The sequence below is a fragment of the Durio zibethinus genome, chromosome 26, assembly GCF_047325235.1.
Source record: "Durio zibethinus cultivar Kanyao isolate XHJ-2024 chromosome 26, ASM4732523v1, whole genome shotgun sequence".
Classification (NCBI taxonomy): domain Eukaryota; kingdom Viridiplantae; phylum Streptophyta; class Magnoliopsida; order Malvales; family Malvaceae; genus Durio; species Durio zibethinus.
The window spans coordinates 749,983-771,459 of record NC_143187.1 but is presented as its reverse complement, the minus strand read 5'-3'; the positions used below and the strand labels follow the sequence as shown (position 1 = coordinate 771,459).

At 31.4% G+C, this 21,477-nt stretch overlaps 3 protein-coding genes across 10 annotated transcripts; 2 read left to right on the top strand and 1 right to left on the bottom strand.

Annotated features, from left to right (window-relative positions):
- Positions 1 to 4,042: 4,042 nt before the first annotated feature.
- LOC111274369 (putative protein phosphatase 2C 18) lies at positions 4,043 to 10,358 on the top strand. 6 transcript variants are annotated; one of them, XM_022858974.2, is made up of 8 exons: positions 4,043 to 4,198; positions 4,329 to 4,355; positions 7,197 to 7,399; positions 7,542 to 7,823; positions 8,027 to 8,416; positions 8,783 to 8,900; positions 9,061 to 9,284; positions 9,569 to 10,358. In XM_022858974.2, exons 4-8 carry the CDS (start codon positions 7,551 to 7,553, stop codon positions 10,085 to 10,087), a joined length of 1,524 nt encoding a protein of 507 aa, XP_022714709.2. In that variant the 5' UTR covers positions 4,043 to 4,198; positions 4,329 to 4,355; positions 7,197 to 7,399; positions 7,542 to 7,550; the 3' UTR covers positions 10,088 to 10,358. The 6 variants fall into 6 exon arrangements, with proteins under 6 accessions (XP_022714709.2, XP_022714708.2, XP_089611109.1 ...); XM_022858973.2 differs by having other exon boundaries at positions 4,284 to 4,355; XM_089754983.1 differs by having other exon boundaries at positions 4,284 to 4,355; positions 8,001 to 8,416.
- Positions 10,359 to 11,988: 1,630 nt separating this feature from the next.
- On the top strand, positions 11,989 to 14,541 carry LOC111275457 (aspartyl protease family protein At5g10770-like). The gene is made up of 2 exons (XM_022860835.2): positions 11,989 to 12,267; positions 12,941 to 14,541. The coding sequence occupies exons 1-2, from the start codon at positions 12,099 to 12,101 to the stop codon at positions 14,203 to 14,205; spliced, it is 1,434 nt and encodes a 477-aa protein (XP_022716570.2). The 5' UTR covers positions 11,989 to 12,098; the 3' UTR covers positions 14,206 to 14,541.
- Positions 14,542 to 14,685: 144 nt separating this feature from the next.
- On the bottom strand, positions 14,686 to 20,477 carry LOC111274367 (putative folate-biopterin transporter 3). Of its 3 annotated transcripts, none has more exons than XM_089755366.1 (6): positions 19,727 to 20,477; positions 17,840 to 18,099; positions 16,855 to 16,950; positions 16,604 to 16,774; positions 15,593 to 15,770; positions 14,686 to 15,436 (listed from the first exon to the last, which is right to left on the bottom strand). In XM_089755366.1, the coding sequence occupies exons 1-6, from the start codon at positions 20,112 to 20,114 to the stop codon at positions 15,180 to 15,182; spliced, it is 1,350 nt and encodes a 449-aa protein (XP_089611492.1). In that variant the 5' UTR covers positions 20,115 to 20,477; the 3' UTR covers positions 14,686 to 15,179. The 3 variants fall into 3 exon arrangements, with proteins under 3 accessions (XP_089611492.1, XP_089611493.1, XP_022714705.2); XM_089755367.1 differs by having other exon boundaries at positions 15,647 to 15,770; positions 19,727 to 20,476; XM_022858970.2 differs by having other exon boundaries at positions 14,686 to 15,770; positions 19,727 to 20,473.
- Between the last annotated feature and the right edge of the window lie 1,000 nt (positions 20,478 to 21,477).

The window sequence follows — 21,477 nt, the reverse complement described above, 5'->3', positions numbered from 1 at the left end:
CGGTGACTTTCTAAATGACGAAACTAACCCTAATGTTCTCGACGGATGCCAGGTTCCTCAGGGGGTTGGTTTTGTCATTTTGAGGGAGATGAGAAGGGACAGTGACGTCACCTGTTTTGGAGTCTTTCGGCCGGAGTGGATTGAGTCACGTGTCGGCACGTGCGGTTGGTTTAAATGGATAAAGTATGGGACCCAGTTCGTGAACGTTCCGGAGTGGGACTGTCTTTTGTCCTTATTCCTTTACCGAAAAAGAGCCGGCGATTGGATGAGAGTGACACGTGGAGGAATCTGGAGGCTTGTAGGGACACGTCGGACGGTAAAATGGGATTCTCCGTAAGCTTTTGTGGATAATGTTTTCAATTTGGATTTGTCATCTTTGAGTTGACTCGAATATCTTTCCTTTCATTATTTTTTTGTTTTACACTTGTCATCAACTCTCACGCTCTTTCCACATTCTTTCTATTATATAATTCTTGCATTCTTATCTTCAGTCTCTTTTAATTAAATTAGTATTTATTTATTATGACATGTGTTTTATTTATTTTTATATATATAGTCATACATTTAATTATGAATAAAAAATTAATAGCATAAGTAATTTTAAAATTTTGATTTAATTTTAATTTTTAATTTTTAAAAAATTTAAACTAAAATTTTTAATTATCTAAAATTATTTTATTTTTATTTTTTATCTATAAAATTATTTAAATTAACTGTTAATGTCAATTGAAGTCATGTGATGACGTCAATTGATATCTCACTTGACAGAAGAAAAATCAAAATAAATTTTTAAAAAAAAATTTAAGCAAACTATCTTAAAATCTTATATATTATAAAATATTAAATTTAAGATGATATTTTTATATTTTTGTTGTGATATAATTTGATTAAATTTTTTTGTTTTTAATAGGAAATATATTTTCAACAATTAAAATTATGTTAAAATTTTAAAATTCTTTTTTTAAATTGAATATCATTTTAAGAATAAAAAGCTATGCTTTATTAAAAATATTATTTTTTTAAACATTAAATATCTTTTATTATTTTTTTAAATATATTTTATAAAAGTATGTTTTATAAAAAAGAAAAAATCAAAATTATTTTAAATTATGTTTTTTTATTTTATATGAATATAAAGTTTTTAATAAAATAGCTTTTTTTGGATAGAAAATAAATTTTTGAATAGATTATTAAATCTATTTTTAAAATGATTTGGAAATTTTTATATAATATTTTAAAATGATATGTATTTAATTTTCTAATTTTTACTCTCTGTTAAAATTGTATGGAATTTTAAAACATTATTTTGAAATTTTTAACTTAATTATAATTTTTAAAAATCTATTTTCTATTAAAGATATTATTGTATTGATAAATCATATCATAATAAAAATAAAAAAATTTTATATTATAAAATATATTTGAAATGTACAAAAATCAATTTTTCTTTAATTATTTTCCCTTTTTTCCTTTTTACAAAACATATTTTATAATATATATATATGAAAAAGGAAAAACAAATGATATTTAATATTTAAAAAATACATTTTGGATAAAAATAATATTTTTTATTATGATTTATGAGTAAAATAATATTTTTAGTAAAAATAATTTTTTCTATTTAAAATGATATTGGTTTTAAAAAAATTAATTTGAATTTTTAAAATCTATTTTTTATTAAAAAAATCTATTAATTAAAATTTACATTAATTTGTAAATTTTGTTTTATGAGTAAATTATATAAAATTTATTATTTTTAATATTAATGTAAAATTAAAGTTATAAAGTTGAGGAAGTTTAATGTAAACTTTAATTTTTTTTTTTTGTTTAAAAATTTTAAGATTAATACAAAATAAAAACTCTGGATATAATGCAATTCAATGTAAATTTTAATTCATTTTTATCTATTATCAAATAAATTCATTTACGAAAAATATTTTAATGAAATAAATTTTCTTACTTATTTTTTAAAATTTATTAAAAATAAAAATATTTTGATTGACAATTTAGAAAAATAATGCATAAAAATAATCATTTCAAAAATTTATCCACAATTTTGTTTTTATATATAATTATTATATATTAAATTAAGTTGATTTAAATAAATATAATATAAGTTTAATGTTAAACTATTTTTGTTCGATACCATTTGAATGACATTTGAAGAGTAGTTAGAGATACTTCTGTATTTTGTGGTGAATTTATTGTTTGAATGTAATGATTAATGAAGAGGAAAATATGATGAAATTTTATTTTCGTGTTGTGTATAATGATAATTTATATGTTTATATTGTATTTTATACAAAAATTAAATATCATAATTATTATCAATTTATAAAATACAAAATATATTTTTTATTTTTATTAAGTTCATAATAATTTACGTTAAAATTATTTAATTATCTTTTTCCTTTACCTAAATTTTCGAAAATAAATTTAAGAAAAGTTATAAACTTTTTTGGAAATTTATCAAAAATCAATTTCCAGAAAAATTTATAATTAAAAAAATTTTATTTCTGAAAATTTATATGAATTTTTAAAAATCTGTTTTTGAAAATTTATGATTTTTCATAAAGTTATAAAAATTTAAAAATTTGTGAGAAAAATAATTAAATAATTTTATTTATAAAAAATTTTAAAAATAGAGTGTAACAAAATGAAACGCATTTAGGGGCACTCAAATATTATTTCAAAACAATTAGTATTAGATAAACATAAAAATGTAATCGAGTTAAGTCAATATATTGTAAAACTCGAATTCGATTAAAAAAATTAAAACTTGAAATTTAGCTTGAGTTCAATTAATTTTTTTTATTTAAGTTAAATTTGATTTGAAATAAAAATCAAATTAAATTTGAGTTCACTCGATAAAACTCATTATCTAATAAAAATTTACAAATTTGATTAATATGCTTATAGTAAAACTTAATTAATTAATTTGAAATTTGAATTAAAAATTAAATTGAGATGTTTTTTTATAAATAATGATATTTTCAAAATAATGTTGTAACAATATAAAACACACATCATCAAATTAAAAAAATTAAAAATCTCGTAATATTTATCCAATTAGCTCCAAACAACCAAATTCAAAAATTTCTCAACATAAAAAATTGAAAGTTTCAATCTAATTAGTTAAGACAACAATGGCTTTCATTAAAGTACTACTAATATTGTAAATAAAAAAGGAAACACTAAGATAAGCATTATTACCGGCATATATTATTCAAATACATTTTTTTTAAGTAGTTAAAGTAGAAATAAATAACATTCTGTAGCAAGCTTTTAGCCAAAGTCGTAGCTAAAGGTTTAGCAAAATTATTCACTCAACCTTCAAATGTGTAGTAGCAGTTCATATTTGGAGATGATACCTTTGATTTTTCTATGTAAGCTAATATTGATTGAAGGTAGGGGCACACATGTGGATATAATCTGTCCAATTTTTTAGATAGCTATATTGAAATGAGGCGTGAAAAAAAAAGTGCTAGAAAAGAAAGAAGTAGCTGCTAGGATGAGATAAAACAAGAGAGAAAAGAAAAAGCAAATGCAACTAATAAATATTTAAAAGTGTCTAGGGTTTTATATATATATACATATATATATATGTGAGTAGAAATGTAAATTTTAATTAAAATAATAAAAGTATATATTTAAATAAAAAATTGGATTAATTTTGTAAATAGTTAGAGTCATATATTAATATATTTAAATTTGATTTGATTGATAAATTAAATTATTGACAACTGAATTTGACTAGATAACAAATAAGTTGAATTTAAAATTTATTTGAATTAAATTTAAATAATTTATGAGAATTAATATGTGATTTACATTTCTATCCGAAAGAGCAATAAGCAGACAGAGTGAGCATCTTCCCACGCAACAAAACACAACAAAACAAGTTAGCACAGCAAGCCGTCCTCAGCCTCAACTCACTCCAACATTTCAACCGCCTTTCTTTTTTTTTTTTTAATATTTTCACACCAGTTGACAATTCTTTCTTTTTTTTTTTAAATACAAACCACCAAGCTTCTCCTATTTTGCTCAAAAACCCTAAAAATTGATTCTGCTATCAATTCCTTCTCTCCAAATTTCTTACTTTCTTCAAACTTTTGAAATCATCCTCAGTCAATAGTCGAACTGGACCTCAATCTTTGCTGCCGACAAAGCTTTCTTAATTTCTCATACCTCGAACAAGGTATTTCAAATTTTTCTTCCTTCTTTCCGAAGAAAGTCTCTACCTTGTTGCGTAGATTTCTGAATACTGGCTTTCGAATTTTAAGGTTAAACGAGAATCGGAGCCCTAAGTTTTTTTTTTTTTTTTCAAGCTTTGCTGCTGCAGTTAGATTCTCAAGGTTATTGATTTCTTTCTCTTGTTCTTCTTTTTTCTTTAGATATTTTTAAAATTATTAGCGAATTTGATGATCCCGGCTTTAGATTCTCTTTGAGTTACTTGAAAATTATACATTTTCGCTTTATTTTTTTGGTTAATATTAGTTTAATTGATTTATATCACACTTAATACTAAAAGAAATCATATCGATGAAGGCCATTGAAAGAAGGCAGTACAACTCTACGTAATATATGAGTCATGCTCCTTTAGCCACTTTAAATGATTTAGGTGATGTGGGTACCGCTAATGCTATGAATGCAGTTAATTAGGTCTCTCAGTAGTTGGTTAGATATTCATGCCTCATTTATGTCTCGATGGGTAAGGCTTTGAGAAGAGGAATTACTTATGATTTTGGACCTGTTATTAATTTCTTTCTCTGACTCATGTTAATCCTATGCTTAAAGTAAGAATCAATTTGTCTTGTATGGAATTGATCTTAATTGACGGCATAGTTATGCACCCAACTGTAAGATGGCACGGTGTGGTGGAGATGGTCCCTAATGCACTAGAGCCACATTCGGAGGCCAAAAGCCACTAGACTTTAGACTCTCTAGTGGCTTTTGGCTCCAAATGTGGCTGTAGTGCGGTTCATAAAATGTTGTAACTTTAACAACCCTCAGCATAATAGATGAGTTTGTGCGGCTGAAACTTTAACAACTCTCAACATTCCGCCTTTTTTTTCTTTGTAAAAGAGAATCATCTACAATTACATAAAATTACTATATGATAATAGTAATAGATCTATATTGTTCAATAATATTAAGACTGAAATTAGATTATTAATTCTTATTCTTTACTTAAAGAATCAGTCATTCAATTAACTTTAGTTAGAATAGCCGAAGCTGCCTATGAAGTCAAATGAAGTATGACTAAGCGAAGTGCAAGAAATTTGTTAATGTATGAAATTTGTTAATGTATGAAATTTGAAATCCAATAAAACTTTATTGAACTATAAAATACTCAATTTGAAAGAAATTCTTGATGTGATTTCCAAGAACATAGCTTGCCTAAAATGTAGATAATTAAAAAAAATGGGTTTTGCTAATGAGGCACCCATTTAAGGAGCTTTAAATACTAGTATGTGCCACCATTTTTTTTTTTTTTTTTGGTGAAAGAAAAATTACTAGATTAATCGTGGTCTTTCTAAGCATTGAACTTTTCCCTCTTTCCTTCAAAATGCCCTTCAATATCTTTCTCCATGAGAAGCTAAGCTACAACATAATAATTATTCTAGCACGTAATATTATCCTTATAAACAACAAATAAAATTTCTTTCTAGGAAAAAAAATTATTATGCTAATCATGTAAAAAAATAATTAAGAAGATAAAATATAATATAAAGAGTGTTAATTTTTAAACAGTTTGATGCGGTTTAAAAATCACTTTAGTAGGTATGAAATGCTAATAATATTTGGAGAAGGTAAGAATGATATAATACACAAAAACGACTGAATAGTTTGTATTGTACCACAGAGGCTATTTCAATGCCTCCCACTTTATTACTATGTCCTTGGAGTGGCTTTTTGGGAGGAAAGAGAAGAAATATTTGAAATTCTATTTTAGTCTTATTCGAATTTAACTTTTTAATTAAGGAAGATGGAAGAGACACAAACATATAAAAAAGAAAGATATTGAAAGGCATTTTGGAGAAAGTTAAAAGCTTTTGAAGACCATAATTAGTTTGGTTGTGATTTTTTTTTTTTTAATTGATAAAAATGTTGGCTGGCAGGTGGTAGTATTTAAAGCTACTTAACTTGGGTACCCATTAGCAATACTCTTGAAAAATCAGGGAATCCTTTAGGAAGATGCTTAAAAATTTTTTGCTTCATGCATTTTGTTCTAAATTTAAAGAGATGCATAAACTTATGTTATAAAATGAGTCTTGCTATTTGCCCTATCAATTTTGTCTCAAATTTTTGTACTCCTTGGCATGAAATATAATTATTGGACAAATTCAAATATAGGGTCTACTAGTTCATGGATAAATCAACTAATTTATAAATAAGATATTACAATCAAACCAATAATTATATGATATGGAGTGCAAAAATTTGAGACAAAAGTGGTGGGACAAATAGTATTTTCCTATAAAAATATAAGAAACAGTACTTGCTAAATTTCAGTAGTCTATTATCTCAACAACCAAGTTATTCTTTTGTTGGGATGTCTTGAAACAATGGTTTGAAAAAGAAAAATTGTCAATCTATTAATGTGGCAATTGAAAATTAAAGGTACCTACAGATCATTCGTACTAAGAAATATCAACTAAATCAATTCAAATGCAAATGATACTAATTCATAATTAAATTTCCCCCAATAGAAAGATTACATTAAAATTTTATATTGACTCTTAACACCACTTTATAATTAAAACATCAAACAGATATGCATTTATTAAAAGTAATTGGAATCCATTTAGAAAATGACTATTAACATACATTTGAAGAAAATAGGCTTCATGTCCCAAATTGTCAGTATTTTGTACTCAATTTGATTGGTGCTTTTGCTACATGTTTTTTTTTTTTTAAATTGCCATAAAGCAAAAAACAAAAGGTAAACATCAACTTTATAATTGATTTGTAATGGAAAATAATTAAAATATAGCATCAATTATAACATAACTAAAAATTTTGCTTGTGCTTTGCTGCAGGTTTTTTTTATTTAATTGTTTTGAATTTTTGAAAATGTTTATATTTCCCTTTTTCCTTTTTTTTTTCTTTTTTGATTTTTGGGCAGGGCAATTTTTTATTTAATTGTTTGCTTTTTATCTAATTAACATCTTAAGTATTAACCCCTTTTTCAGATTGATGTAAATAGAGTGGGTAGTGGAGGAGGTATTTTACAGTGGGCACTATCTATTGGCACTCCTTAGATAATTCACAGGTGATCATAGGAAAATGTGTTCAGCTATGGATGATGATGAGCCAGCAATGAGATGCTTGTGAGGCACTTGGTTACTCCCTAAATGCTTCGATATCTGTCTATCTCTGTCTCTTTCTTTGTCAGGTTAACTCTCTTTTAACCTTCTAAATCCTAATGCCAAATTTTAATGATGTAAATACTGGTAAAAGCTGTTATTAATAAGGATGAGGGCAATTTCGATGCTTGGTGTGGATTTTGATTTTGTTTTAATTCATCTGGGACTTAGGACTTTGAGATGGGTTCTTGCTGCTCATCTGTAGCCAAAGGAAAAAGTGGCAGCACGAGGGATGGCCAAGTCACAGATGCATTCACAACATCCAACAAGCAGAAGCAAAGGCAAGGGTCAGAGAGATGGAGGAAGAAATCAAGCGGGTTAGTGCCCATGGTTGAGGCAGAGCTCCTTTGTATATCAGGGAGAATGTTTCTGAATGGTGCCAGCAAGGTTGCATGCTTGTATACCCAACAGGGGAAGAAAGGGACCAATCAGGATGCCATGCTTGTTTGGGAGGTTAGACTTAGCGCCTATGATTTTTTCTGCATAGTGTTTTTCGCTGTGTCATTTTCTTTTATGAGACTTCTCTATCATTGTCATTTAAATTGAGTATTTTATATATTAATTTTCTTTCTTTAGATAAAAAACATTTATTTATTTCCTCTTTTTCCTCTATGGCATCACTATGTGAAGACTTGGTTTCAATGTTTCTATAATAGAATTTCAGTTCGAGAAGTGATACAATATTCTGTGGTGTGTTTGATGGTCATGGTCCTTATGGTCATATGGTTGCCAAGAAAGTCCGAGATTCTCTTCCTATTATATTGTGTACCCAATGGAAAGGTATTCTTGCTGGTGATCAGAGCAGTCTCATTAAGAGCGAAAATGCGCCTGAAAGCACTATCTCCGAGGATACTTCATCGTTGAGCATGGATGATGAGTGCTGTGAGATGTTGGAGATTGAAGAAAATGAACAACTCCCGGAGATGTATTTACCTCTTAAACAGTCTATGTTAAAGGCTTTCAAGTTGATGGATAAGAAGTTACAGTTGCATCCAACAATCGATTGTTTCTGCAGTGGGACGACTGCTGTTACTTTGGTGAAGCAGGTATTAGTCATGACATGAACTAAAATTCAAACTCAGTCATCTCTTTGGATCTGTTAATCGAGCTTTGAGATGTATTACCTAGCTTAAAACTTTTACAATTTAGATAGTTAACAGATTTGGATTATTTTTCTAAATGAAGGAAGGGAAGTATTTCCAAAATTTGCTGCAAATGTTCATGTATCGTAAATGGAAAATAGATTAATCTGTGTAGCGAAATTTAGGATTTGAACTTTGTTAAATTGTGCATGCTAGCATCTTTGCATTGTACGTGTAGTACAGTGTTCCTTATAATTTTCCTTTGAGATATCTCAGAACTTCATTTCACATCATCTAACCATTAATCTTATGACCAATATGGCTTTCTAGGGTCAGGATCTTGTCATTGGAAATGTTGGTGACTCAAGAGCAGTGCTGGCAGTAAGAGACAAAGATGATTCTTTGATTGCTGTACAATTGACTGTTGACTTGAAGCCTGATTTGCCAAGTCTCTCTCTCTCTCTCTCTCTCTCTCTCATACACACACACAAAAAGAGGCTTTCCCTCTATTTCAGTCAAAATAACAATGATAGCTTGTGCTAACCTATTTGAATAATTACCGTACATATATGTGCAGTACTAATAATTCTTGAAATATTTATGTTTAGGGGAAGCTGCTAGAATTCAGCAATGCAAGGGAAGGGTCTTTGCCTTGCAAGATGAGCCTGAGGTTGCACGTGTATGGTTGCCCAATAATGACTCACCTGGTTTGGCAATGGCTAGAGCTTTTGGGGACTTCTGTCTGAAAGATTTTGGTTTGATTTCTGCCCCAGATGTTTTCTATCACCGCCTTTCTGAAAGAGATGAGTTCATTATTCTTGCCACTGATGGGGTATCTTCATCCTCTAGTACATCAAACTAGTTTGCTAGAAAATTTTATGCTGCTGGGTAACCATTTTTTTCATTCTAGCCTGTAGGCAAGTCCGTTTATAAATGCTCTCCCTTCCGCCTTGGTTTTGGCATATAATCTTTATGTTGCCACCATGTGACAATGTGCATAGATGAAGCAAATGGCAGGGGAAGAAAAAATGCCTGTCATCTGAATGACAAATTTGTTTTTTTTCTCCCTGGGCTTACTATAAATTATCTGAAATCTGGTTTATAATTTTGGCACAGGTTTGGGATGTCCTTTCAAATAAGGAAGCCATCGATATTGTGGCTTCAGCCCCTAGTCGCACAACAGCTGCCAGGGCTCTTGTAGACTGTGCTACGCGAGCATGGAGGCTTAAGTACCCTACTTCTAAGAATGATGATTGCGCTGTTGTATGCCTCTTTCTGGAACATTTGCTCGCAAGTAATGGAGCTGTGGAAGAAAATGACATGACAACGATTCCTAAGGAATCGGAAGAGAGAATGATGGCTATTGATGATAACAAGGGAGATTCTCAGACATTAAGTCTTGGACAATCTGGTACATTTCAAGGTTCTACAGAGATTGTGCCTGTAACTGAACCAACAGAGGAAAGTTTGTCTTCAAAGTTGCCCGGCCAGTCAAAGAGGAGTCTAGCCGAGTGCATTTCAGTTGCTAATGATGAGTGGTCAGCCTTGGAAGGTATTACTAGGGTTAATAGTTTATTAAGCCTTCCCAGGTTTCTATCTGCCGACAAAAGATCAACTAGTCGTAGAAAGTGGTAGTGAAAACTTTGCAAAGCAAACCTCTTTTGATTGATCTCAAAATAATGAAGAATACAAATTGCCGATGTGCATTTTTAGTAGCAAGAGTCTCAATAGGCTACGAGTTGCCAGATGCAGATGATTATCTCATTCCACGACTTATGCAGGGTCGGAATACTACTGAACTACGTGTATAGCGTATTAAAAAGAGTGGTTTGGTAGTTGTTGCTGTCACAGAGTATGAACCATAAGCGATATTTGTTTGTTGAATTTAAAGCTTATTGCTGTTGTATGTTGTGTTTCCTTCCTTTGCCCTCCGTGAACTTCAAATCTCAACGCTGATTAGCGCACTGTTGTTGACATGGTCATCTGTTTAAGCCATTTTTGCCAGGCGAATGAAACAAATTTCTTGTCTTGCATTTAGTGAAAACAATATATTAAATGCAAGCTTTTTTTAAATAATACTTTAAATAAATACTAAAATATAATTGTTCGTACTGCATACCGACCATCATAAATTAATTGAAAAATATTTGAGAGTGGTGATACAACTTGGGCCAACTAGTACGAGTGCCTTATCCCGATGCCGACCACAAGCTTTTTCTTATTTTTCGTTTTTTTAAAAATATCCACAACTTGCTTTAATTGTAAACACTTTTGACGGTAACTGAAGACACTTGGTCTAAAACTACTTAATAAATAAGCATGAAACACATCGATGTACTACTACTATATGACAAATTCAAAAGAATTAACGAGTGAGAAGAATTAAACAAACATGGGTTTTAAGAATCCAATCTTAATCTGACTGTTAATAAATAAAAATTATAAAAAATTTCAAACAATTTGACTGTTAAAAAATAAAAAATTTAACTTAAATATAAAATTATAAAAAATTCAAAACTTAACATATATATATATATATATATATATAGAATAACACCATTAATTAATAATCAACAACCTCCCTTGATTGAATATTTTGAAGAAAAATAACTTTTCTATCTTTATAATATAAATCTTATATAAAATTATTAGTATTTTTCTTTCAAACAAGAATTTTCTTTTTTTTGGTATGATTAATTAATTTTAAGTTGATATATACGATCAATTAATACATGCTCATAAAATAGTATAAAAAATAAGCTATGATTTTTGGTGTAAAGCACAATTAATACATATACTAGTGTTTATTCCATGATTTTTCATTTTTTTTATCAAACTTTTAGTCTATAATTCATGTAATATCTCTACATTTCAAATGAATCGTTAAGTAATAGTAGCAAATTAATTATAAAATGCTGTGAAAGTGGGATCACTTTCCAACTAAATGGCATAACTCTAAACTACTATAAATTAATTACAATCGTCGTTCCATGTTAAATTTAAACTCCATTAACTGTGAAACTACTTTAAACCAAATACATGGTTACAATTAAAGATGATTGTTTTCCTTTAACTGGCAGAACTTGAGCAAATATATAGCCCAAAAACGGCATCCAATTGATATATATATATATATATATATATATATATATATATATATATATATATTCCACTTCCACTTCCACTAAAAGAGCAAATTAAGGGGGAACATCAAAACAGAAAACACACAAAAAATGCCTGTAACATATGATCCCGTGAAGAGAAAAGTCTTTATCATGCAACAAATTAAAACTCACAAGACCAATAAAAAATTAATTTGTTTTCCATTTTCATAAACATGTAATAATTTTCCATAAGGGTATGACTTCGAAAATATCAATCACAAGACAAGTTGTTTTGTTTCACCAAGCATTGCACCAAGAAAACACGACTTTTTTTTTTTCTCTCCCTAGTATTTGCACGTGAATCCCCAATAATTTCTCATGCACCAGTGGGACCTTTAGCCAGCCCTTCCTCTTTTGTTCTCTTGCCAAACTCCAACACCCAAGAATCTCTTCTTCTCTTCTCTCTTTCTCTCTTCATTTTACTACTTCACCTTCTCTCTGTCTGCTTTTTCTTTCTTTTTCTGTCTTCAGTGTCCTCAGCAATGTTGAAAGGAATGACCCTTTTCTCATTTATGCTTTCACTTCTTGTTTTCCTTCTCATTCTTCACAATGGGGTTCACTGTTTTGGTGAGAAGAAGCTCCTCAAGCTGCAACAACACTTTCAATGGAAACAACAAAGGGATGCTTCAAGTTGTTTGTCTCAGAAATCAAGTGAGTTTGTAAGAGTTGTTTTTTTTTTTAAGCAGACAAATGAGAAAGAGTCATTACACTGTTGGCCAAAGGTCCCCATTATTTCATTTTCCACCTTGGGATCAGTATTTCAACCTATGCTTTCTCTTTTTGCTAGGATCCGTTACTGCTTTCATGCCTTGTGGGAAGCAACCATTATTGCCTTCTCTTTTTCATTCTCTTTCTCTCCTCCAGGGAGGAAAACTAACTGTACTTTAAGCTTATCTATTAACTTTGCTTTTTTGATTAGATTATGTAATCTATAATTGGCTTATGTGTGCTTTAAAGGGTCTCACTTCTCTTTTAAACAAGTTGCTTAGTGATGTCTCGACCGCTTTAGGTCAATGGATAGGATTCAATCGAATCCATGTCCGCCTTTTCTTGCATATCAACCTTTTGCTTTATATACTTTTTTTTTCTCTCAAAGAGGCTATGAGAATAAGGGAAAAAGAATATAAGTGTTGGATTCGGATTTTAACTTAATGAATGTCACTTTTAAGAGTGATTGCACGAACCGATTGAGTTAATATTTATTTTGCTTTTTGCCATTATTATACTATGATCTTTCTTCGTTCAAAATTAGATGTTTGATTATGGTTAGCACAATATATGCTTCAAATATGACTCCTTTCCCCTTTTAATTTTTAATGTTTAGGAAAGGAGAAAGGTGCAACTATATTGGAAATGAAGCACCGGGAAAATTGTTATGGAGGCGTCGAAGACTGGAACAAGTTGCTGCAGAAACGCTTGATTTTGGATGATCTAAGAGTTCAGTCATTGCAAGCCCGAATCAAAAACATGGATTCTGCCAAAACAGAAGATGTTTCTGACACTCGAATCCCCTTAACTTCTGGTGTAGAAATTGGAACATTAAATTACATTGTTACAGTTGAATTAGGTGGTCGAAACATGACAGTGATTGTTGATACTGGAAGTGATTTGACTTGGGTTCAATGCCAGCCATGCAAATCATGTTATAACCAAAAGGAACCTCTTTTCAACCCTTCTGCATCTCCTTCCTACCAAACGGTTTTATGTAATTCATCAACCTGTCAGTCTGCATTTGCTACCGGGAATACACGAAACTGTGGGAACAACCTAACAACCTGTAACTATGTTGTTAGCTATGGTGACGGATCTTACACTCGCGGTGAACTAGCTCATGATCATCTCAATCTAGGCAACACTCCGGTGGACAATTTTGTATTTGGCTGTGGCAGGAACAATAAAGGCCTTTTTGGTGGAGCTTCTGGTCTCATGGGTCTCGGACAGGGTTCTATCTCTCTGGTTTCTCAAACTTCTGCAATGTTTGGAGGGTTTTTCTCCTATTGTCTGCCATCGACACAAGCTGGGGCTTCAGGTTCGTTAGTTTTGGGAGGCAATTCTTCAGTTTACAATACTTCAAGCCCCATTTCTTACACTAGAATGATTCCAAATTCACAGCTATCAACTTTTTATTTCCTCAACCTTACTGGTGTCAATGTTGGTGGGGTGACACTACAAGATTCAAGTTTTGGGAAAGCTGTAACGATAATAGATTCTGGGACGGTTATCACAAGGCTTCCTCCAACAATTTACAAGGCCGTCAAGGCAGAGTTTCTGAAACAATTTTCAGGTTTTCCTACAGCACCAGCTTTCTCCATCTTGGATACTTGCTTTAACCTTAGTGCATACCAAGATGTGGACGTGCCTATAATCAAATTGCAATTTGAGGGTAATGCCGAGATGAATGTGGATATCACTGGGGTCTTTTACTTTGTAAAGACTGATGCATCTCAGGTTTGTTTGGCTCTTGCGAGCCTCTCATTCAAAGATGAAATCGGTATTATTGCAAATTATCAGCAAAGAAACCAAAGGGTTACATACGATACAAAAGAGTCTAAGTTGGGCTTTGCCCAGGAAAGTTGCAGTTTCACATAAGCAGAAAAGCTGGTACCGGTCCGCAGCCGTTGGATACCCTAGCATCTTTTCTTAGTTCACATTTATACAGAAGGTATAGAAATTACGATAGCCCACTCAAGACATCCTGATTGTGCTCGGTTAATGGTTAAAAAGGGTTTTCTTTTTTTTTTTTTTGGGGGGGGTGGGGGGGGGGGGGGGTTGCATGAAAGAATTTCCTCATTAGGAGCAAGAGTCCAATTTTATATTTGTAAGATTTGCTTCAAATATAAAGAAAGACTTCAGGTGTGGAAAATCAGTTTTAGTAGTCTCTGATAAAGCATTGAGAATATAATAATTTCATTTCCTTTTGTTCCTAAATGCATCTAATAACACAATAAACACTTAACTAGTTCAATCGGAGTGCGGTCGGAGTGCGGTAGATGCACATCCTAGAGCATGGATCAGTGATTTTACTGAAAAGATGGTAGAAGAAATCAATAAAATTCAAGGGGAGAGAGAGAGAGAGAACCTGCTGAATATAGTGAAATTGTCACAGTGAAATTGACAGTTTCGTATAAATAAATATGTCTGAACTCTGAATTTCCAATGCTTCCTTAGTATTCCAATGTTTCATGCAGAAAGGGCATCGAGTAAAGTGAGAATTTCCATATTGGCTGAACTCTGAATAATTGTTCTTGAGCACACCGTCGGATACTTCAGCAAATGATTTTTGCCCTTATTGAGAGCTTAATAGCAACTTCAAAGAAGAATAAATTCTAAGGCAACCAAGGTCCAAGTGCATTACCTTGGGAAACGTAGTGGTTTGGAACAAAAAATAGCACATCCTCGCAGACCTAAGTACTCTTACATTCTAAAGATAATTATAAAAACTGTCCAGCACGAAAACAGGATGTTTACTTTTGGAGAGGCCCGACTAGACGATACGATAACCAATATTTCTCATTTCTTATTGTTCTTTCTGTAAGTTCTGCCTTAATACAAGCAGTTACTAGTCAGATGCTATTCACAAGGGAGGCCATTTCAATATTGTCTGGTTCAAGTACATCATTGCCCCTTTTTGTCCTCAACATCTCAGATGGAAGGATGGACAAGTTGGGGTCACTTCTAGGTATCAGAAATAGGAATCCAATTGGAATAAGTCTTAACAGGCTCCGGATAACAATAGCTATCCAAAGGTTGTCAAATTGTGTTCGTGTAACATTCAACATGTGGAGCACTAGGCCTCCAGACCAAGCTGATGAAAGCAACCCTACATGATCAATTGACATGATTAGAGCGAAGAAAGTGCCTTCTATACCAGCTGGGCAAAGCTTGGAGCTGAGTACAAGAAAAGGCATCCATTTAATACGCCCAATCATACGAGAAACAGCTTCATCAATCACCACAAAGAAATAATCCGGCATACCTAGTTTCAAATTTATACGCAACACCAATGCTAAATCTAGCAATCCAGACATACCATACAGGAGCTGGGCCCAGAAAAGTATATCACGAAAAGGATGGTTCTTCAACAAGTTTTGGTAAAGAAGGACCCCAAAAAGTGAGCCCACAGCACCAACAGAGAATATGGATCCAATAACCTCCTGCAAAAAGCATACAGATTGCAGCTTACAACTAAAAGATTTATTATAGATAAACAAAAAAAAGGTCAAAATGTCTAAATCAAATTCTATAAGTTTTTCATGTTGACTACTCAAGGTTATTCTATAATTCAGAAATTAAATAATCAAAATATCATGAACACAAAATTGACTTAAAATATGGAAGCATACACAAGTAAAAAGGTGCCAAGAAAAGACTAACAAAAAATATAAACACACACTAACTGTGATATATATTCAAAAAAGAAAAAAGAAAAGAAAATCTTGAAATTTTATGCACTTCACAAAATATCTGCCAGTTATTAAGATATATATGTATGCTTGTATCAATACATGTACCTAGAGAGGTGGCAAAACCTGACCCATCTCCACTGATTGAAATGAATTGGCCAACCAACTCTACCCAACCCAAAGTGACTTAAAATAAAGTGAGAAAATAACACCTTGAATTTAAAATAACCTAAACCAAGCAACCTTAATCCAAAATGACCAAAACAAGACCAACTCATGCTGCTATAGGTGGAAAAAGATAACATGAGTTTACCCATAAAATACCCAACCCAGCTAAAAAGTTGAATCAACTTTAAAGTCAAGGATATAATCTATCAAAAAAAAAAGTCACCTATATGTAATGAAAAAAACTTGAGCCTAAAACAACTTGAATTCAAGCGACCCAAAACCAGAAAAACCCAAACAACTTAAACAATCCCCCAATTGCCACCTCCATAGATACAGTGTTATTACTGAATCATATGGAATATAAAACACGGAATGGAACATCATGCTTGTACTCAGGAAAAAGGCAATGGCACTACCTGTGAGAAAGATGGACCCTCCTTCGCATCTGTATACCAGTAGAACATCCCTTCATGGATATGCAAGCCTAGTGCAAGAGACAAGTACATGTATAAACATGGTCTCCAGACATCCCGGCATTTCAATGTTGTCCACATAACCTTGCTAGCATCTACAAACTTCTCCTTTACCTAATTTCAATTTCAACATTTCAATATATGCAGGGAAGAACTGAGAGATTAATACAGAGTTTGAAAAGAAGATAACTTACTCTTTTGTAAGCAAAGTTGTGCATGTGGGACTCTCTCAACAAGATCCCAACCAAAACAACTAAGCTAGCAGGGATACTAAGCAACCCAAATACACCCTGCAGGAAAAGCAACACTTTCAATAACTTGTGCAATACAAAAAGAACTTTGTAGCCTAAATAGGTACGACTGAATACATTGTCAACCTTGAAATAATATAAATGAAACCATATCCTAACATGACTAACTGAATTCCTTAACTCCAGAGGTTGCCAAAAATAACGCTAATTCCAAAGTTTCTATACTGTGTAAAATCTTCTATTTATGGATATATTGGCATAACATCAGTAATATTTACAAGAGATTGCACATTCTTGAGAGAGAGAGAAAGAGAGAGAGAGAGATTCCACATTTTGATTAGGTGAGCAAATCTGAATTTCAACTACAAGTTGTGAGATTACATGCCTAGAATAATAGTAGCTTCTATGTATGAGGCAAACTCTTCAAACTTAGTTAAATCTTCTAATCAGAGAAATTAAGCCACGTTAAGGTAATAAATAAATCAATGAAATCTTAATTTTGAAAACTTTTGTATCCATACAAAAGTTTTCAAAATTAAGATTTCATTGATTTATTTATTATTGGCTTCAGATTGACCATAGCACCCTTTAATATTATTCAAAATTCCTTTCTACAATGCTTTGTTATCATCTAATATATTAGCTACTCTCAAATTTTATAAATAATTTTAGTATTGTAAAGATAATTGAAATTCAATGGTACTTAGAGTTTGATTTTATTTTTTTCCGAAGAATTTAATTAAATTTACTCCTTAAATGTTAGGAATGCACCATAGTATTTAGAATTAATAATTGAATGGGAATTGTTAGATCAGAGTGCCTAATCAGTTTCAGTTAGTTGTACCCAATATGTGAAAAGAATCAGATAATCAGCATAACCCAGAGTACTGCAATCAATAACCACTTAAATATTGGGTAGAGAGTAAACCTTAGCTCCAGCTAGGTGAACAAAAAAGCCACTAAGCGAGAATCCTAACAATGCTCCAATAGAAGAGCTCATCCCACACAAGCTCTGCATATCACCAGCAAGGGAAGGGTGACTTATAGTATGCTGTGTGACACAGGCATCAATAGCCACATCTGCAATTGCAATACCAGCACTTCCTGCCACCAGAGATAACAAGGCAAATGCAATATGCAAATTCTTGTGGAGTGATAGAACTAGCATGGAGATCACACCAAGAAACCCTGAAATAATGATAAATAAACTTGTAAAAAATTTACAGTGATCGTAAAATGAGGTAGTCAAATTTCTATCTTCTGTTCTTTCTTTGCCCTTATATTTGCTCTTCTTTTCTTTCCAGAATACAGGAAGAAGAGGAAAGGGATACAAGATATATCATCAGAAAAGAATGGAAACTCAACATATCGATGGGCACAAAAAAGTAAATAAAACACCAATGCCAATAGCAAAAATGTCAAGAACATAATTAATCAATGTACATTGTTGTTAGGACACGCATATTATGGTCTGATTGTTTTCTTTAAACTCATTCATCTCCCAATCTCCTTCAAATTAAGTTGACATTTCCCCAAACAAACAACCCTTCTACCTTTGAGTTATTAGCATAAGTGATCACAGTTTGAAAGGGCTTCATTTTAAGAAGATTTTTATATATATTTGCATTAGATTCTTGCTTCTCTTCATTTTTTGAGAGAGTTATCACTGAAAAACTACGACTACCCAACTAATAGAAGAAAAACGGAGCAGCTTAGATTTATTACCTTCTATCTCCTAACAGTGGACTGCTTATTCGAAACAGCAATAACAGTGGACTGCTTATTCGAAACAGCAATCTAAAGGACTAAAATTTGAAAGAAAACATCAATTACAATCACACCACTGATGGTTGACCTCAATTAAGATTTTAAGACAACTAGTAGATAAATCAGGGATTTATAAACACCATATTAACAAAAAGTACTATACACGTTTGAAAAGTAAATTATAAGAAAAGACACAAGATCAATATGACAATATAACAACAGTTGGATGAAGTTGTACAAATGCAGTACGAAAATAATAAAGGGCACATTTCACGAATTAATCACAATACTTGCAATTCAAAGATGCCATTACAAGAAAAGTGATTTCAAATGTATCAAATCATAGAATATAAAGTTGAAGAGAATATAGACGGTGGAAAGCAATAAAGCTGCATGATAGTATGAATCAATTGCCATCTTGGCGATGCTAATCTGCTCCCAAGTTGAAAATTGGAAACAATGGCATTTCCTGGACTAAAGCAATACATAGAAACCAAAATATATATATAAACTCATAAATAATGATTAGTTTTGTTGAATTACTTCTTTTTCCTTCCATTTTCCTTTCAAAAATGAAGGATTCGGTTTTGAGAGAATGGAAATTGCAAATCCACTCCTTTTCCTTTCCTATTCCTATTTTGTTTCTATCAAACAAGGAAAAATAGTTTTTCTCTCCAACTTTTCCTCTATCCTGATTCCTTCCTTCCAATTTCCCTCTTATCAAACACATTATTAATGAAATAGTAAACAAACAAGAGAATCAAAGGAGAATTTCTTTTCCTTTTTTTCCATTTCCCATATTTCCATTTCCTTAAAATCCCATATTTCTCCTTTATAACAACCTATAACATCATCTTTTCCCAAAAAAAAAGAAAAAACAAAGGCACTCAAAAAGGACCTAAAAACCAGTGAAATCCTATAGCTCAAAATTTATACTCAAAGAAACTAACCACTCATAAGAAACCAATATTCAGTCAAAGAAACAAAACAAACAACAAGATTAAAAATAAAAAAGCAAAAACTATGGCTTGAGTTATCCATAATTTACCAGCAAAAATGAAATAAGGCCGTCTCCGGTAACCAAGAATGGGGACAACATCAGTAAGGAGACCCCAAAGAGGCTTAACAATCCAAGGAAAGTGAATTATCCCAATCAAGACCTGCGCTTGAGACGGTTGTACCTTCTGCTCATCCTTCATATAATACTGTGTGCTGACTCTACTCAATCCCACACCAAAACCCTGACTGATTCCATACACTATCACCACTCCCAACACAAAGCTCCAATGCAACTCTTCACTCAACATTTTCAGCCACTGCATTGGTTTTAACATCATTTCTAGAAAACCCTTTTTGGGGTTATTCCTTCTCATCTGGCCACCTGCTGAATCCTGATGAAGTGGCTTTGTCTCCTTCTCATCTTGTTCTTCAATCATTCTAAAAGCTGGGTGCTTTTCTTGATCTGGGTACTTTGGATATGAGTAGAGATCGTTCAAAACGTGGAGCTTTTGGTCCCTTGGAGCTGTAGTCAGAGAGAGAGACTCAAGAGGAGGATCCGAAGACCACAGAATTTAAGTGGCCACCACCAACCACATGTACAGATACACCACGATTGAATGAGATTTAAGAAACCTTCTTGGGATGATCATGGATCATGGATATCAATCAGGAAATCAAACTTTCATTGATTCGATTTTTTATTTCGTTTTTTTTTTTTTTTCCTTTTAGGGTGCAGCAATTAATCCAATTTTCAAAGCCATTTTCTTGAATCATACGGTAACGCTACCATCCTAATTCCGATATTATTAGTGTAAGAAGAGGTGGTAATTGGTCCGATCAGAGTTAAGTTTCGACATTAAATGATATTGTAGTTAAGCTCCAAACTGAGAATAATTGGGCTGACCCAACCTGGTTGCCAGGATCCGATCCAGTTTGAGCTTGACCCAAAAGTCCATTTTATTTTGGGAAAATTAACTTCTCCTTTTGGGCCCCAATTCAGGGTCCAAGTGATGTATAATCTGGTTGTTTTATCTAATGTGAGTTTGAAATAAGTTGTGTTTTTTTATGAATTTTGAGTTTTTATCATTTATTATTTATAATAAAATAAAATAAAATTTAAAAATATAATATGATAAATATAAAAATACATAATAAAAAAAAGTTTTACCATCATCAAAGATTAATTTCAATGTCTCAAAAAATATAAACATAAAAGAAATTTTCATGATGTTTGTCAAGAAACATTAAAATTTTAAAAGAGATAAATATATATAACACAACTATAAGCCTATAAATCAAAATCCAATATAAATAAATAAATTTAATACTAAATTAAATATTATCAAAATAACTCTATATATATCTACAATCATATTTAAAATTGTAATATTTAAATACCCCCTAACTTCTCAAGCAAAATTTGAGATAAAATGTAAATAAAAAGAAACAATCAACTGCTATTCAAATAGTAATCAACTTCTCTTACTAATTTCATTAATCTAATTTTTATTTTTATACTACCAAACTTTATTTATTCAACAAAGGCAAAAAATGCATGTAAATTATTTTATAAAAAAAAATTAATAAACACTTTAAAAACATATATTTTGGTAATTTAATCAACAAATGCAAAAAAATGCATGTAAATAATTTTATACAAACAAACACATTTAATAAACAATTTAAAAACATATATATTTATATATATATAGGTATTATATAAAACAATGTTAACCTAACCTAACCTAACCCACGCTAGTAGTGGTACCCAACCCTAACCTAAGCATTTACATCTTGCTG

Coding starts and splice junctions, on each gene's coding strand:
- LOC111274367 (XM_022858970.2), bottom strand. CDS start 20,114: ATGATTGAAGAACAAGATGAGAAGGAGACAAAGCCACTTCATCAGGAT. Junction 16,775..16,854: donor ACAACTTTGCTTACAAAAGA/GTAAGTTATCTT, acceptor AATTGAAATTAG/GTAAAGGAGAAGTTTGTAGA. Junction 15,771..16,603: donor AGGGTCCATCTTTCTCACAG/GTAGTGCCATTG, acceptor TGCTTTTTGCAG/GAGGTTATTGGATCCATATT.
- LOC111274369 (XM_022858977.2), top strand. CDS start 7,551: ATGGGTTCTTGCTGCTCATCTGTAGCCAAAGGAAAAAGTGGCAGCACG. Junction 7,824..8,026: donor ATGCCATGCTTGTTTGGGAG/GTTAGACTTAGC, acceptor TTTCTATAATAG/AATTTCAGTTCGAGAAGTGA. Junction 9,285..9,568: donor TTATTCTTGCCACTGATGGG/GTATCTTCATCC, acceptor ATTTTGGCACAG/GTTTGGGATGTCCTTTCAAA.
- LOC111275457 (XM_022860835.2), top strand. CDS start 12,099: ATGTTGAAAGGAATGACCCTTTTCTCATTTATGCTTTCACTTCTTGTT. Junction 12,268..12,940: donor TTGTTTGTCTCAGAAATCAA/GTGAGTTTGTAA, acceptor TTTAATGTTTAG/GAAAGGAGAAAGGTGCAACT.